This window comes from Nansenia antarctica, assembly GCF_963989245.1.
Source record: "Nansenia antarctica genome assembly, chromosome: 2".
NCBI lineage: Eukaryota > Metazoa > Chordata > Actinopteri > Argentiniformes > Microstomatidae > Nansenia > Nansenia antarctica.
The window spans coordinates 33,643,710-33,660,008 of record NC_137675.1 but is presented as its reverse complement, the minus strand read 5'-3'; the positions used below and the strand labels follow the sequence as shown (position 1 = coordinate 33,660,008).

Genomic DNA, 16,299 nt, shown 5'->3' with positions numbered 1-16,299 from the left:
GAGTGCATCTGTGTGTGTGTGTGTGTGTGTGCACGTGCGTGTGCACGTGCGTGTGTGCATGCGTCTGTGTGTGTGTGCGTGCATGCGTCTGTGTGTGTGTGTGTGCGTGCGTGCGTGTGTGTCTGTGTGTGTGTGTGTGTGTGTGCGTGCGTGCGTGTGTGTGTGTGTGGTGAAGGGTGTTACTGGGTGAACTTCTTGGCGGTGTGTGTATCGGCTTCTGCCTCCTGCGTGGGTCAGTTTCTCTCAGCCTCCAAACTCACCAACAGAAACTCAACAACTCAACAACTTTCCTTCACATACTAATGAGGATCCAGATAGGAGTATGAGGTTCTTCATATCGTTGGTAGTGATGTTGGGTAAGTTGTATTACTTTTTTTGTTATCATGACTATTGTATCTTCCTTTTTTGAGAGTGGGGGGGGGGTTAAACAAGGCGGGCTTGGTTATAAGGGCGGCTGTGGCGTAGGAGGTAGAGCCGGTGTCTAATGATCGCAAGGTTGGCAGATCGGCGGTTCGAGGTGTCCTTGGGCAAGACACTGAACCCCAAATTGCTCCCAATGAGCAGGCCGGCGCCTTGCATGGTAGCTTGCCGCCATTGGTGTGTGAATGAGAGGCCATTGTAAAGCGCTTTGGAATAAGGCGCTATAGAAGTCAGTCCATTTACCATTGAATGAACTGTTGTTGTCTTCTCAGGGGTGTGCGGCTGCTGCCAGGAGACCAGTAAGTGTCCTCCACGTCTGACTGTTGAAATCAAAGAGAAGGAAAAAAAAGAGCTTGAAAAAATACAATACATGGAAACAGTGAGAGACAGAGACCAGCCTGACTAGATCACTAAGATTCTGTCTGGACTGTGTTGATCTACAGGACACCCCTCTGCCCTGACATACAGCCGTGTGTGTGTGTGTGTCCATGTGTGTGTGTGTGTCCATGTGTGCGTGTGTGTGTGTGTGTGTGTGTGTGTGTGTGTACAGCATGTGTCCATGTGTGTGTCCATGTGTGTGTAGCATGTGTCCGTGTGTGTGTGTGTGTGTGTGTGCGTGTGTGTGTACAGCATGTGTCCATGTGTGTGTCCATGTGTGTGTGTAGCATGTGTCCATGTGTGTGTCCGTGTGTGTGTGTGTGTGTGTGTGTGTGTGTGTGCATGTGTGTGTCCATGTGTGTGTCCATGTGTGTGTGTGTGTGTGTGTGTGTGTGCCCGTGCAAGTTGTGTGTCTAATGAGTGTGTCCAAGATGTGACTCTGTACGTTGTACACGTTGTGTGTGTCTCCAACCCTCCCCAGGCGCCTCTGACCTGGGCCAGCCAACGCTGTCCGGCCCCTCCGTGGCCCTAGAGGGCGCCGTAGAGTACTTCCAGTGTGAGGTGACACATTTCCCCAAGGGGGAAGCTATCCTGCTTCAGCTGTTCAGGTGGGAGGATATTTACTTTAAGAATTGGGTTGAAATAGATCACGAGTAAAGCTTCTGAGTTTTGGACTATTTATTCAATCCAAGTTACATACAGGTTACTGCATTTCTCTCTGGTCAATGGTTGCTGGTCAGGGAAAGAGAGAGAGCTTTTTCTTAGCTCACAAATGTATACCCCCAATGATATGCTAATACAAGTCTATGACAAGGACCTATACAGTCCTATCAACTTACTTAGAGATGGTCAAGGTGTGTAAATGGGTTAGGTCACAGACAGTATCATTCAGGTCAAAGGGCAGGGGGCAGGTCACAAGAAGGGAGGCCATTTCATCACGATGAATTGAGAATCAAGGACCCCAATTGAAATAAGCCAGTGGCTTTCTTGGGTTTTTATCCTGTTAGTTGACCTTGTATGTAATATGTACTTTCATGTACCTACTTCTGCAAATCTTCTAATAAAGTTTTCAATCAATCAATCAATCAATCTTTGACCATTTGCTAAGACAAGGAAATGAGAGGGGTGGAGTGGGGGCAGGTAGCCTGCCCTCCCCAGGCCTGAGCAGACAGTCATAAAACCCCCTTCTAGGAATGTCACAATCAATATTTGTATCTACAGGTTCTTATACATAGGTCTATGTGTGTGTGTGAAAATATACCACAAGCGCACCCTACTAAAAAAATATCTGGGAACGTATGTCTGTAACGCAGAACGTATGTCTGTAACTTTGTATGTCTGTAACTTCGTATGTCTGTAACTTCTTCATCTTCTGTAGATTTGAGTGACCGTTGTTAGAATAAAATCTTTTCCGGTTCTTTTGTCGACTGCCCCAAGAAAGAGGAGAGAAGTTCTCTAATGCACACTTGGTATATTTATTGAAAATTACACGTAGAGTACAGAGATGCATCAGCTGGACCCAACTCCTGAGGCGGTCTCAGGAGGCAAGGTTCTGTTCTGCAGATTTACAGTATATTATATACGTTTAGAAAGCATAGAGTCCTTCCCCTTTTGGCCACTATGATGTAATACCTAATGGCCTTGATTATAATGGTATAAAACTATGAATTGAGTGTTGTCTTGTGTTTCACGTGAGAGCTGAGAAAGGAGTGTCCTGCTGTACCTGGCTTGAAGGCCAAACAGAACAGTCCCAGACAGAAAGTAACTCCCTAATACCTTATAATTGGTCTTGTGTAGGGTACCATACTGATAACGTGCCTATTAAAACAGGAAAACTGATAAGATATCTAACTAACTGGTGCTAGAAGAATTAACAATAAAACCTTAGAAAAAGATATATCCTAACACCATAAATCAACTTGTTGGTGATACACTGCCACCCATTGAGCTAGAGGGGTGGTATCCACTCAGCTGGTCTCAAGTCAGTCTATTATTAGCACCGGTAGATGGCGTCATGTACCTAGGAAGACATCGACAATCTATAGATAGACCTATCGACGAAGAAGACAATACGTTGATCTGACAGGAAGTCCGCTTTGGAGCAGCAAAAAAAGCGCTATATAAGTGCAGTCCATTTACCATTTACCATTTTACCAAACACAACCCTAGATAGAGGACGTAGCCTCACACTGTTCCAAACACAACCCTTATTGGACGACATAGCGCCCCTCTGTTGCACACACAATGGCTGTGTTCAAAATGGCTTAGCCTACTAGCATACTAGCATACTCAATGAGTATATCACAAGATGGCGGCGCGCTTAGACGCGAGGCTCGGAGTGGCTTCCACGCTGGTGTTTTTTAGTGTTTTTAAGAATATTTGTATGTACATTTTTACTTTAGTACTTATAGGGAACGGTTGTGTAAATAGTACCTACAGCAGACTAGACTTGCTAGAAGTTGGTGCGAAAAACGAGGGGACTGTAACGGCGGAATTCTTAGAACAACAAAGGATCCCTTTCGACATCGCGAGATCGCCGGGTGAACAGTACTACGCTATCCCAACACTAAGGCGCAAGCGACGGAGGCGAGACCGTAAACAACGGCGAGGCCGCCGGGGAGGCCTGCTAGCAAGGCTGAGGAGAAGCCCAAACAAACCAGCTTTGCCAAGCATTTTCCTCTCTAACGTCAGATCCCTGACGAACAAGATGGATGAACTGAGACTACAGGTGGCCAAAAACAACATCGTAGGGGATAGCTGTGTGATTATTCTGACCGAAACCTGGCTAAATGACAACATTGTGGACGCTACTGTTAGCTTGGAGGGGCGTACGTTGCACCGCGCTGACCGAACGGAGCTTAGTGAGAAGACCCGCGGAGGCGGCCTCATTATATCCACGAAGGACAGCTGGTGCTTAAACACGAAAACTGTAAGTAGCCACTGCTCCCCAGACCTGGAATACTTGACTGTTAAATGCCGACCCACATACCTCCCTAGGGAGTTTAACGCGGTAATAATTACATGTGTGTATATAGCGCCTAGCGCGGACAGCAAAGTAGCATTGGCGCGACTATATGAAGTCATTAGTAGCCAACAAAGCACTGATCCACAGGCTATTCACATCATAGCGGGGGACTTTAATCATGTCGACCTGAAGGCAGTACTACCCAAGTTCTATCAGCATGTAAAATGTGCAACGAGAGGAGAAAAAACACTGGATAAGGTATACACCAACATCAAACGTGCTTACAAGGCTAGTCCGCTAGCTCATCTAGGCATGTCTGACCATGTGTCAATCCTCCTGATTCCTGCATACACTACAATGGGGAAAAGTGCTCCCATCACCACTAAGACTGTCAGAACCTGGCCAGAAGGGTCCGCTCCACTGCAGATCTGCCTAAATGACACCCTATGGCAGGAATATGAGCATGAGGACCTGGAACAGTACACGTCGTCGGTTCTGAACCACATAGTGAACTGCACCAACTCAGTCACCGTGGACAAACGGGTCCGGGTCTACCCCAACACGAAGCCATGGATGACTGGGAAGGTCCAAAAACTGATCAACGAGAGGGACAACGCCTTCTTCGCAGGGAAGCGCACACCGCTGTACAGCTCCACCAGGGCCAACCTAAAGCGCGGCATCAAAGCGGCCAAGGCAGAGCACAGAGAGAAGATTGAGGAATGCCTCCTGAGCAACGACTCCAGGCGGATGTGGCAGGGGGTTCAGCAGATGACAAACTTCAGAGCCAACAGGCTCACAGCCGCAGAGGACGACCCCCTGCTGGCGGGAAAGCTGAACACCTTCTACGCCCGGTTCGACGAGGGGCGAACGGAGGTAACCGCAACACAAACACCACTCTCTCCAGCTCTCAGCAGCCTCACCCTCACAGAGCATGAGGTGAGACGCGTACTGAAGGCGGTGGACCCCAGGAAAGCCTCGGGGCCGGATGGCGTCCTGGGACGGGTGCTGAGAGACTGCGCCGACCAGCTGGCCGGGGTTTTCACCAACATCTTTAACCAGTCCCTGTCCCAGGCCACCGTCCCACCCTGCCTGAAAACCTCAACTATCATCCCAGTCCCGAAGAAAAGCACGGTGAGCTGCCTAAACGACTACCGCCCGGTGGCACTCACACCAATCATCATGAAGTGCTTCGAGAAACTAGTCCGGGCCCACATACTCACACGCCTCCCGCCCAACCTGGATCCATACCAGTTCGCCTACAGAGCCCACAGGTTCACAGAGGACGCCATAGCGACGACTCTCCACGCCACTCTATCCCACCTGGAGAGGGGAAACAGCTACGCGAGACTGCTCTTCGTGGACTTCAGCTCCACCTTCAACACCATCCTTCCAGACAGGCTAGTGACCAAACTACTAGACCTGGGTCTATCACACTCTATATGTGCGTGGATCAAGGACTTCCTGACCGACCGCCCCCAGAGGGTGCGGGTGGGCCCCCACACCTCCACAGCCCTCAGCCTCAGCACTGGGTCCCCCCAGGGCTGCGTGCTAAGCCCCATCCTCTACAACCTCTACACCCACGACTTCACCCCCGTCCACCCCAGCAACTACATCGTAAAGTTTGCAGACGACACCACCGTGGTGGGATGTATCTCGGGGGGGGACGAGGCGGCGTACAGGGATGAGGTAGAGCAACTGAGCAAGCTGTGCAAGGTTAACAACCTGCTGCTAAACAAGTCAAAGACCCAGGAATTCATCGTAGACTTCAGGAGGAAAAAGTCCGAGATCCAGCCCCTGCTCATCGACGGAGAGAGCGTGGAGAGAGTCTCAAACCTCCGATTCCTGGGACATCACATACGGGATGACCTGGCCTGGAAGGACAACACAAAAGGCACCATCAAGAGGGCACAACAGCGGCTATACACCCTGAGATGCCTCAGGAAAGAACACAACAAGCAGGAGATACTGGTGGCCTTCTACCACGGCGCAGTGGAGAGCATCCTCACCTACGGCATCTGCAACTGGTTCCACAGCTGCACAACAGCGGAGAGAAACGCGCTACAGAGAGTCGTGAGAACAGCACAGAAGATCACCGGCGCCCCCCTCCCCTCTCTGGAAGAGCTGTACAACACACGCTGTCTCAGGAAGGCCTCCAAGATCTCCAGGGACCCGACCCACCCTGGGCACGTACACTTTATCAGGCTGCCCTCGAACAGGAGGTACAGGACCCCGGCCGCTAAGACAAACAGACTGAAGAACTGCTTCTACCACAGGGCCGTCAAGACCCTGAACACAGCAAAGGCCTAAGTTCTGGGCCCAGGACAGTCCGGACGGATTGTATGGCAGCTAGTGCTGAGGCACAAACATGTACATTTCAAGCCTGCAAACTGTGACACTTTAAAATAACGTGAAAAAATACTTTTGTGCAATATGACAACCCTAGTTGACTATCTGTGCAGTATAGTACAGTGGATTGTGTACATAGCCTTTATTGATGTAAACCAGCTCCTTACCTTCTTGTGATTTTTATGCTTTTTCTAAAATGTGTTTTTTTTTTCCCTTTCCTAACACCAGGGGAGCCACCCCTCCTAAATTTCGTTGTTTGGTACCTGTACTGTAGCAATGACAAATAAAGTCCATTCCATTCCATTCCATTCCATATACTGCATACCAAGGACGTGCCGTCCATATAAGCAGGGTAAGCAGTGCTTACCCAACGAAAAAAGAAAAAAGGACCGTGAAAATATTAAAATAAAAGTGCTTGTAACCGTTTGTTTGTTTTCATTAAAAGAGTCGTATTTTAGGTCCCAGGGCAGCAGGAGTCATTCATTTTGATGTTGCATTTTTAGCGCCACCTGTAGGAGTAAAGCACTTCCTACTCTGCAAGCACTCCTTTCTCTGCTTTCCCTTGCGTACATTCGAATGCGTGAAAGTGTCTTTTTTATTTTTTTCCGATGCCTCAGCCCGCTGTGTAATGTGACCAGGGTAAGCATGCTTTCAGCCAATCAGAGTAGTTCTTTCATTCCGATAAGAGCTACTGATTGGCTATCATTTTCAAGTTCACAAGGTCACAAGTTCATCAAGTTCACACTATTCTGCTCTTCCCGGCAGAATAGTTTATGCTAGCTCAAACGATCTAATCAATAAGGATAACTTGCGAATATGGACATTACTGTCAGTGTCAGCGACCTAAAGGGATTTTGTAGACTGGGCTGGACTGCAAAAACAGAACTACTGGCTAAAGGCCGGCCAAAGCCACCGCTCAACGATCTGCACACCCAGAAAGGGAGAGTCGCTAGGGGGTTCCAACAAGTCTGGTATGAGCGGAAGAAATGGCTATGTGGCTGTGCAGAGACCAATCGCCTCTTTTGCTACTCCTGTACACTGTTTTCTACAGGTTATAGTGTGTGGATTCAGAAAGGCTACGAGGACCTTAACAATCTTACCAACGCGCTCAATAAACACGAGAAGACGGCAACACACATCAGAAGCCAAGTAGCCCTGAAAACCTTTGGCACCACGACGCGCATCGACTCAGCTCTGGATGAGCAGACGAGACTGGCCACAGAAATTCACAACCAAAAGGTAAAAGAGAATAGAGATATTCCAAACAAATTAATAGATGCCACCTGCTTCCTAGCTAAGCAAGAAGTATCATTTCGGGGAAATGAGGAAGGCAAGGAATCTCTGAACCGTGGGAACTACGTGGAACTGCTACATCTCATTGCCAAATATGATTCGAATTTAGCCACCCATTTAAGATCATCCACTGTTTTCTCTGGTCTTTCAAATAAGATCCAGAATGATCTGATTGAGGCAATCGGAGACGTTATCATCGACAACATCAAAAATGAGATTTCTGAAGCCCCATTTGTTGCTGTCGAGGTCGATGAATCGACTGATGTAACCAACAGAGCCCAGATCTCAGTCATTCTGCGCTACGTGCTCAATCAAGAGGTGAAAGAAGCCTTTTTAGGTTTCGATGATGTGAGTAATGATAGAACTGCCGGGGCTGTCGCTGATTATGTTTTGAGCGCTTTGGATAAATTTAACTGCTTTGGAAAATTAGTTGCCCAAACATACGACGGAGCAGCCGTTATGGCGTCTAGTTTAAATGGGGTTCAGGCCAAGATTAGAGAAAAGATCCCAGAGGCTATTTTTACGCACTGTTATGCTCATAAATTGAATCTCGTATTATCGCAATCGGCGAGGTCTATTCCAGAATGCCAGGTATTTTTCAAAACAGTGGAAGGCCTTCTTATCATTTTTCAACAAATCGACAAAGCGCACAAAACTCCTGGATGAGGTCGTCAAACGCCGGTTACCAAGAGCAGCACCAACACGGTGGTCTTCACACTCACGCCTCGTTCAGACAATCAACCATCAATATTCGGATTTGCGGACCATGTTTCAGTCGATAATCGATAATCCTACAAACTGGGATAATGAAACCCTAATGATGGCTACAGGCTATGATGCATGGCTGGCAAAGGCCTCGACGTGCTTTCTCCTAGACATTTATGAGGAGATTTTCAACATCACTGATGTGCTGTTTAATGTGCTGCAAAAGAAGGGAATGGACATTGGTTATTGTTGTTCTAGGATCCAAGATACAATGACCGCTTTGGAAAACAAACTTCAGGACTTCGATGCGCGCTACGCTCAATTTGACCAGAAACGCAGCCAGCTAAATCTCACTGAGGGGCGAGCGAAACCCAACCAACCCATCAAAGACCAGAGGAAGATACTTTATAACAGGATTTTTTTTGACACGCTCACACAGATGAAGGCTAGATTTAGCAACTTCGAATGTTTGAATTTCATTGGCCTTATTGACTGCAAGCAATTTAACCAAATGTCAAAAGAATTTGACAAAGCCAAATTTGAGAGCCTGGCTTTGTATCATAAATATTTCGATTTCGTTAGACTTAAGGCAGATTTAGTTGGACTTTACCAAATCCAAGAGGTGAGGGAGAAAACACCTGAGGAGATGCTTGGATGGATCATTCAGCATGACTTGGCTGAAACAGTTCCAGAGGCAACAAATTTGATTAAACTAGTCCTAACCATACCAGCAACAACGGCATCTGTTGAGAGGTCATTTTCAACTTTGAAGAGAGTGAAGACCCTCACTCGAAATCGCACTGGACAAGGACGCCTTTCATCACTGGCCCTGATCTCAATTGAAAAAGAGAGACTTTCAAAACTGCAACAGGCGAGTGACTTCTACACTAAAGTGACAGAGGTGTTCCTTCGCAAGGAGAGGCGAATGGACCTCGTTTTCAAGTAAAGGTAAGATATCATTTTTTAATTTACTTTGCTGGTTTATATGATTTATATGATTCGCGAGGCTGGTGGCGATCTTTAGCAGGCTGGCTACTTGAAAATATCTTGGTTCAAAAAAGATTGAACAATGAGCACCCCTGATATAGTCGAAACTGGCAACTGTTTTTTTTGTTTTTGGTAATCTGATCACAAAGTGACACTACCGTTTATTAGCGGGTTCTAGGGCATCAAAATTGCATTTCCTTGAAACTGCGTTCACTGATAGCGTGTATGTGTAATTACGTGTATTTCTATATTTTATGCTTACCCAATCTAAAAGCTCACGGCACGTGCCTGCTGCATACTGCCTACTAAATTCATAATAAGTATGCCAATACCAGCCGACCGTTCACACTGAAACATGCATCTCAGTATCCCAGAATGCCTTTCGCACCGGCCGGCAGCGGGGATTTTAAATCCTCCATTTGTTTAGACCTCAATGAGCTAAAAACTGTTGGAAGTGTTAACATGTCATTTTATTACGTTTTAATATGTTTTCAGGGCCTTTACTACTTCAACAGAAATGTCAGAACATGCTAAACAAGTTGTAAAATGATTTGGGGACCAATATATTTAGCTAGCTAAAGTAACTAGCTTACTATATTGTTGTCTTAGCAGTTGGTAAAAGAACAGGATTAAAATAAATATATATGAGCAATAACATATAGTGCGGCTTGCTACAGCAAGCACAATAAAAAACAACTTGTTCGTCTGAAGCTACAATACTGGGACCATTTGTGTGTGTGTGTGTGTGTGTGTGTGTGTGTGTGTGTGTGTGTGTGTGTGTGTGTGTGTGTGTGTGTGTAAGACACAAATAAACTTGGATTTCATGCATTTCAAGTGGCATCTTTGTAATCATGACGAGGTAGACATGTCTAAGAATGCATTTCACCATGTAAATTCCCAAAACATTGAAAATAGCACCGCTCATCCGTGATCAGACTTAGCTGAGGTGCTGCAGCTGAAGAGTATCAAATAGAGTGCAAAAAAGCAGCATCCGCACACTCAAATCTGTACAAAAAACGTAGTATCCTCACCCCGCATACTCTAATCTAGTATGCATACTACATTTCTCGCGTACTCGAATTTCACAAAGTGTGAACTCACTACATACTCAAAATCTACGTCATAGCTAGTATGAATAGTACGCTAGTATGCTAGTATGCTATTCCGAACATAGCCAATGAACGGACAGAGAGCCAGCGGCTTCCTCTATGGGCGGCCCTTCCATGAGAAATTATGTCTTCATGTTCCTGACCATGTCACTTTACCAGGGGAATCTATAGGCCTCAGGTCCCACGGTGGGAGAATGTTTATTTTTATTTTTTTATTTTACAAAATGTAGTGCAGGGGGGTATACCATCAACATCGCTAAAGGAAAATCCAGGCTGGATTCTTTTTATAAATCTTGTGGGATTCATCCAAATAAGCCTGAATTATCCTTTAGCGACATTGATGGAATCCCCCCCCCCCCCCCAGGCGCTTCCATGTTGTTGTTGTCGTGAGCCAGACCAGCCTGACTAGGCCACTAAGATTCTGTCTGACACCCCTCTGCCCTGACATACAGCCCTGTGTGTGTGTGTGTGTGTGTGTGTGTGTGTGTGTGTGTGTGTGTGTGTGTGTGTGTGTCTGTGTGTGTATCTGTGTGTGTGTGTGTGTATCTGTGTGTGTGTGTGTGTGTGTGTGTGTGTGTGTGTGTGTGTGTGTGTATCTGTGTGTGTGTGTGTGTGTGTGTGTGTGTGTGTGCGTGTGTGTGTGTGTGTGTGTGTGTGTGTGTGTCCATGCAAGTTGTGTCTCTAACGTGTGTCCAAGCTGTGACTCTGTACGTTGTTGTTGTTGTTGTTGTTGTTGTTGTTGTGGTGTAGAGAGCCGGGGCACTCCAAGGCGTTAGGCGTCTACACGTCCCTGAAGGGGGAGAGGATGAACATCCCCCTACTGGTCAAGTCCTCCTACGAAGGAGACCTGGTGTGTGTGGCCAGCCTCCAGAACCATACGGACGTCCAGCCCACCGTCAGCCACACACACCACCTCAGGGTGGTCGGTGAGTGTGTGTCGTCGTCGTCCCCGGAGGGAACCATGATACACTTCAAATGTTATATTGACATGAACATCTTCAAGTAGACTGACACCGGATGTTGCCATAGCAACTTCACCAGTATAAGTGCCTTTGTTAACGCTACTACAGTACACACCTCCTTCTCCTGCCCCCCCCCCCCCCTCATACTTTCTTTCCTCCTTTACCTCCTTTTTCTAATTCACTGGACCAGTGAATTAACACCAGAACAGCCGTGAGGGGTCGTTTAAAGAAAAATGTTGGATCTTTGCAAAATGTCTAATTTCAGGACCCTCCTTTCATGACTTTTCCTAGATATGTGCGTTCTACCACCCTGTATCCTTACATTTTCAAAATCACATCAGGATAAGCCAGTATAAAGCTATTTTTACAGTTTTTCGGTGTAGGAGGCAGGCTAATTTACAAGACGCGCCAACTAGTGGTCGTTGTGTGTAAATAGCAGCTTCCCATTTGAAAGACTGGTCATTTGACCCCCGAGGCGGCGCTAAGAGTAGGTGAAACAGGCACGGCTGTCCTAGTGTTAACAAAACCATGGTTTATTGTAACGTTCGCCTTTGTTATTGTGTTTCTACTATATGGTCGTCATGCAGTCCCAGTGGAGGAGGCTGAGATCCATGTCACGTCAGACCTGAGGGAGTTCCACCAGGGGCGGCCGTTGTCTCTGCACTGCGGCGTGTACAAAGGGACACACGTGTCCTACCACTGGCTGGTGGACGGACGCTCTCCTCCTCTCCACGATCACGCACAGAAAGAACTGTTCATCTCCAGGCACGACATCTCTTTATGTTCTATATGTTCTATGTTATATACTGTATGTTATATATGTTAGGAGATATGTGACACAGTCTGATCATTTGGTCCTCATGTCGGGATCCGATGCAATGATCTGACTTTTCTTTCGAAAAATGTGAATACATTTCTGCTGTTGTTGAAAGTCAATGACACATCGCTAGTCAACTAACACAACTTGTTTTGTGAGCCTGCTAAGAATGTAAGAATGTGTTATAGTTAACTAGGTAGCAGTGGGGATTACTCACCCAATCCATTTCGTTGCAGCATTTTGGTTTGACTAGTGAGTTTGTGTTGTGATTCGTATTTTCGTAGTTCCGCGCTTCAAAAGAAAGGTCTGAACATTTTGATTGGTTTCCGACATGCGGACCAAATGATCAAACTGTGTCATTACAACATTGTACATTTAGTGTTCAGAGTATTACCCGAACACTTCACCTATGACTATGAAAACAGTTTTGTTTTAGGAAAAACTCTCATGACGCTTCATGTGCTATACTGTCGGCTCAGTTTAGTGTGTTCAAAGATATGTTCCGAGATATGGGAATACTAAATAAAGCAAAAAACAAAACCCTTGTCATCCCCAGGCCCACCCCTCAGGATAGCGGGGCCTATATGTGTGTTGCTACCAACAACTACAACCACACACAAGTGTACATCGCCAAGAGCGAGGTGGTGAACATCAAGGTTAAAGGTCAGCTGTCATTGGTATTACAGTCTCTCCTCTCCCCAAGATCCAGTTGACAATTCTAGCCTCTGTGTTAATCAGACAATGGTCTGATTATAGAAGTAGAGATAATAGAAAGGACCGCTCGACACCTTCTTGCTGTACAAAGATGGCGGCTTGGTCACCCATTAAAGACCGTTGATTGGAAAGGGAATGTCCCTTTAAGGGAGCTTGAGTTGCATTTCATGTACGAAAGGCGCTATATAAATAAAGCTTTACTTACTTACTTACTTTAATAACAATACATTCCAATTCTATGGGTCTGGTACCCCATACCGTTGGTTAAGGACAAATTAACCCTAACTATTCTCATATCACTTTATATTTTGTGAACATTTCACATTTTGTCCAATTGATTCGTCCTCAACTCTCATTGGTTTAGAGCTTGTGTCCGACCCCGATATCTCCTTCACCGTGCGAAAGGAAGAGAGCGGGACCTACTCCGCTATCGTCTCCTGCCAGTCGAGTAGGGGGGCTCTGCCTGCCACCTTCTCGCTGTACAACAGCTCAAAGTGGGTCGCTACGCAGACCGTGGACCAGCTGAACGCCACGTTCATCCTCCCGGTGGTTCTGGAGCGGCCCGGCCACAGGCTGCAGTGCAGAGGGGAGAATGGAGAGGAGGAGTCGTACAGCCGCTGGATGGACATGGAAGTGGGTAAGGGACCAAAGTCACTCGTTTATGACCTATAGCATCATACATGATACATGATACATGATACCGAGATCTGTCTGTCTGCCTGTCTGTCTGTCTGACTGCCTGTCTGTCTGTCTGCCTGTTTGTCTGCCTGTCCGTCTGTCTGTCTGTCTGTCTGTCTGTCCTACTGCCTGCCTGCCCACTGCCTGTCTGCCCGTCTGTCTGCCTGTCTGTCTGTCTGTCTGCCTGCCCACTGCCTGCCTGTCTGCCTGCCTGCCTGCCTGCCTGTCTGTCTGCATGTCTGTCTGTCTGTCTGTCTGTCTGTCTGACTGCCTGCCCACTGCCTGTCTGACTGCCTGTCTGACTGCCTGTCTGTCTGTCTGACTGCCTGCCCACTTCCTGTCTGTCTGCCTGTCTGCCTGCCTGTCTGCCTGCCTGCCTGTCTTCCTGCCTGTCTGTCTGTCTGACTGCCTGCCCACTGCCTGTCTGCCTGTCTGCCTGCCCACTGCCTGTCTGTCTGACTGCCTGTCTGTCTGTCTGACTGCCTGTCTGTCTGTCTGACTGCCTGCCCACTGCCTGTCTGCCTGTCTGCCTGTCTGCCTGTCTGTCTGTCTGTCTGCCCACTGCCTGTCTGTCTGTCTGTCTGTCTGTCTGACTGGCTGTCTCCTGTCTCCCACAGTGCGTGTAGGTGGTCCTGTTGCTATGCGTTACGACTATGACATAGGGAGGAACTTTGCTGTGGTGGGCCTGACCCTCTACTGCTCCGTGGGGAGGGGAACCTTCCCCCGGTACCTCTGGTTTCTAAACACTACCGTTTTAGAAGGCCGCGGAACATTCTACTGGGTGGTCCACCAGCCACCGGACCGCTCCATTCTCCTCCTCTCTGTAGGCCGGAGCAGCGCTGGAACGTACCGCTGTGAGGTGTCAGACAGCTTTGACAACACCACCGCCAGGAGCAGCCAGGAGCTGTACATCGATAAAGAAGGTACTTTGCTCAATAATCATTCGATATCTCTCTCATTCTCTTTTTCTGGTTCATACAGAGATATGCCTCTGTATGGCTCTCTAGTGTCATTGCTTTGACATCACAAACCTCGAAAGGTCCAAGAGTTGTATGCCATCGAAATCACTATGCAGGTGTATCTACAGTGAATTCGCAAACATTTGGGCACCCCTGGTTTAAATGTCTGTTACAGTTAATCTCCAAGTGATTGAAAGCAAACCAGAACTCTAAATGCTACAAAGTTAAACATGACACCTTTCTGCACATTTTAAAAGCAATGATTCTTTTTTTTAAATGATTAAATTATGAGTTTTTAAATGATACAAAAGGGAAAGGGCCCAGTGCAAAACATTGGGAACCTTTTTGGATTATTCTTTGTTACCTTTTGAGAAGATGATTACTAAGGCCCAGACCATGGTGATTTACTCGTTAGGGCTTCAATGAGTCAGGTGAATATAATTCCAGGGTTGAACTATATATTCTGAAGTAACTCTGTGCCTTCTAAAGTATCCGACTGCAGTGGCTGTTGTGTCTGGTGTTAAGAACCATGGGTTCCTCTAAACAGTTGTCCAAGGATGTCAGAATCAAGATAGTTCACTTCCACCATCAAGGAGAAGGCTACAAAAAACTCTCGCAACGTTTCAAACTACCCATTTTCACTGTCAGAAACATCATCAGAATTTTTTTTTTGAACAATTGAAGTCAAGGCAAGATCTGGAAGACCAAGAACATTTTCAGATAGAATGGCCTGAGATCTGGTAAGAAAAGCTCAGAAGAACCCACACATTACTGCAAAAGTAATTGCTGTCATTGCTGCAAAAAAAAGTATCACAGGACAACAATACAGCGTACCTTAAACAACAAAGACCTACATGGCAGAGTTGCCAGAAAGAAGCCTTTCAACACCTCAACACAAAATTAAGCATCTGAAGTATGCAAAAGAAAACCTTGAGAAACCTGAAGCCTATTGGAACAATGTGCTTTGGACTGACAAAAACTAAATTGAAAGTTTCAAATAAAAATGTATCTTGCTTTAAAATGTGATTACATGTGTCACGTTTAACTTTGTACCATTTAGAGGTTAGGTTTGCTTCTTTTCACTTAGAAATGAATTGTAAATTCTGATGGGCCTACTAACACACAAATGATGAAATAAAACAACCCAGTCAGTTTTTTGTGGGCTGCGTATTTCCGAAAACATGCGATTCAACAGACCATTCAGATTTGCCTCACATTCCCACGTCACAGTGGGGTCTCATTAGAATTATACCGCCCCCCTATCTGAGTATCTCCGCCTACAGCTGTAGGCTACTATCAGTAACTAACCCTAACCCTACTATCAGTAGCCTATGTCTTGTTGGAGAGATAAACAAGAACTGGGGCAATTGCTGAGAAATAATAATTGTCTCGTATTCTGGTATGACATTTACTGTTGCATAGATATCCATAATCAAAATACTGTGATGAATATGAATATTAGCTAGTTAACTAGCAAAATGTTAGCGATGGTTAGCCAGTTTCTGCTGCTGGCGTGAGATGCAGGAGAAACCTTTCTGTTTGTACCTCTAAATAGATCATCCATGTGAATTGCGTAGATCTGCATAAAATATATATTTACGTCTCATCCAAGTCATCTACTAGTTGGCATAAAATGTCATGATCTGCGGTACCATATATTGTTAAATATCTATTTTGTGTCATAATTTAGGCCTAATCATTTTAGTTCCTCTGTTTCCAAAGATCGTTTCTGTTCACTGTCTGTCTATCTGGTGTACAGTGAGTCTGTCTGTCTGTCTCTGTCTGTCTGTTCCTCTGTTTCCAAAGATCGTTTCAGTTCGACACAAACTTGCAATGTGAGATTGGTCAGTAGTTTTCCTTTCCCAACATGGATGTCGCAAGTCATTTATCTGCAGATAATAGTTGTTTTCATGTCTCTGGCTTTCCCTTCAGCAGGCAAAATCTACTGGAGAATTGTTTTGCAATA

At 46.2% G+C, this 16,299-nt stretch overlaps 1 protein-coding gene across 1 annotated transcript in view; it reads left to right on the top strand.

Moving 5' to 3' along the window:
• Positions 1-259: 259 nt before the first annotated feature.
• The window catches only part of LOC308150137 (platelet endothelial cell adhesion molecule), a gene marked incomplete at its 3' end in the record, with an annotated part of 18,343 nt that continues 2,303 nt past the window's right edge, over positions 260-16,299 (top strand). Inside the window, exons 1-8 of the mRNA XM_080522999.1 lie at positions 260-356; positions 693-719; positions 1,280-1,406; positions 10,954-11,129; positions 11,753-11,930; positions 12,539-12,645; positions 13,061-13,333; positions 13,992-14,297. Of these exons, the coding sequence (XP_080379125.1) occupies positions 323-356; positions 693-719; positions 1,280-1,406; positions 10,954-11,129; positions 11,753-11,930; positions 12,539-12,645; positions 13,061-13,333; positions 13,992-14,297 (1,228 nt within the window). The 5' untranslated portion in view covers positions 260-322. The remainder of the gene's footprint in view (positions 357-692; positions 720-1,279; positions 1,407-10,953; positions 11,130-11,752; positions 11,931-12,538; positions 12,646-13,060; positions 13,334-13,991; positions 14,298-16,299) is intronic.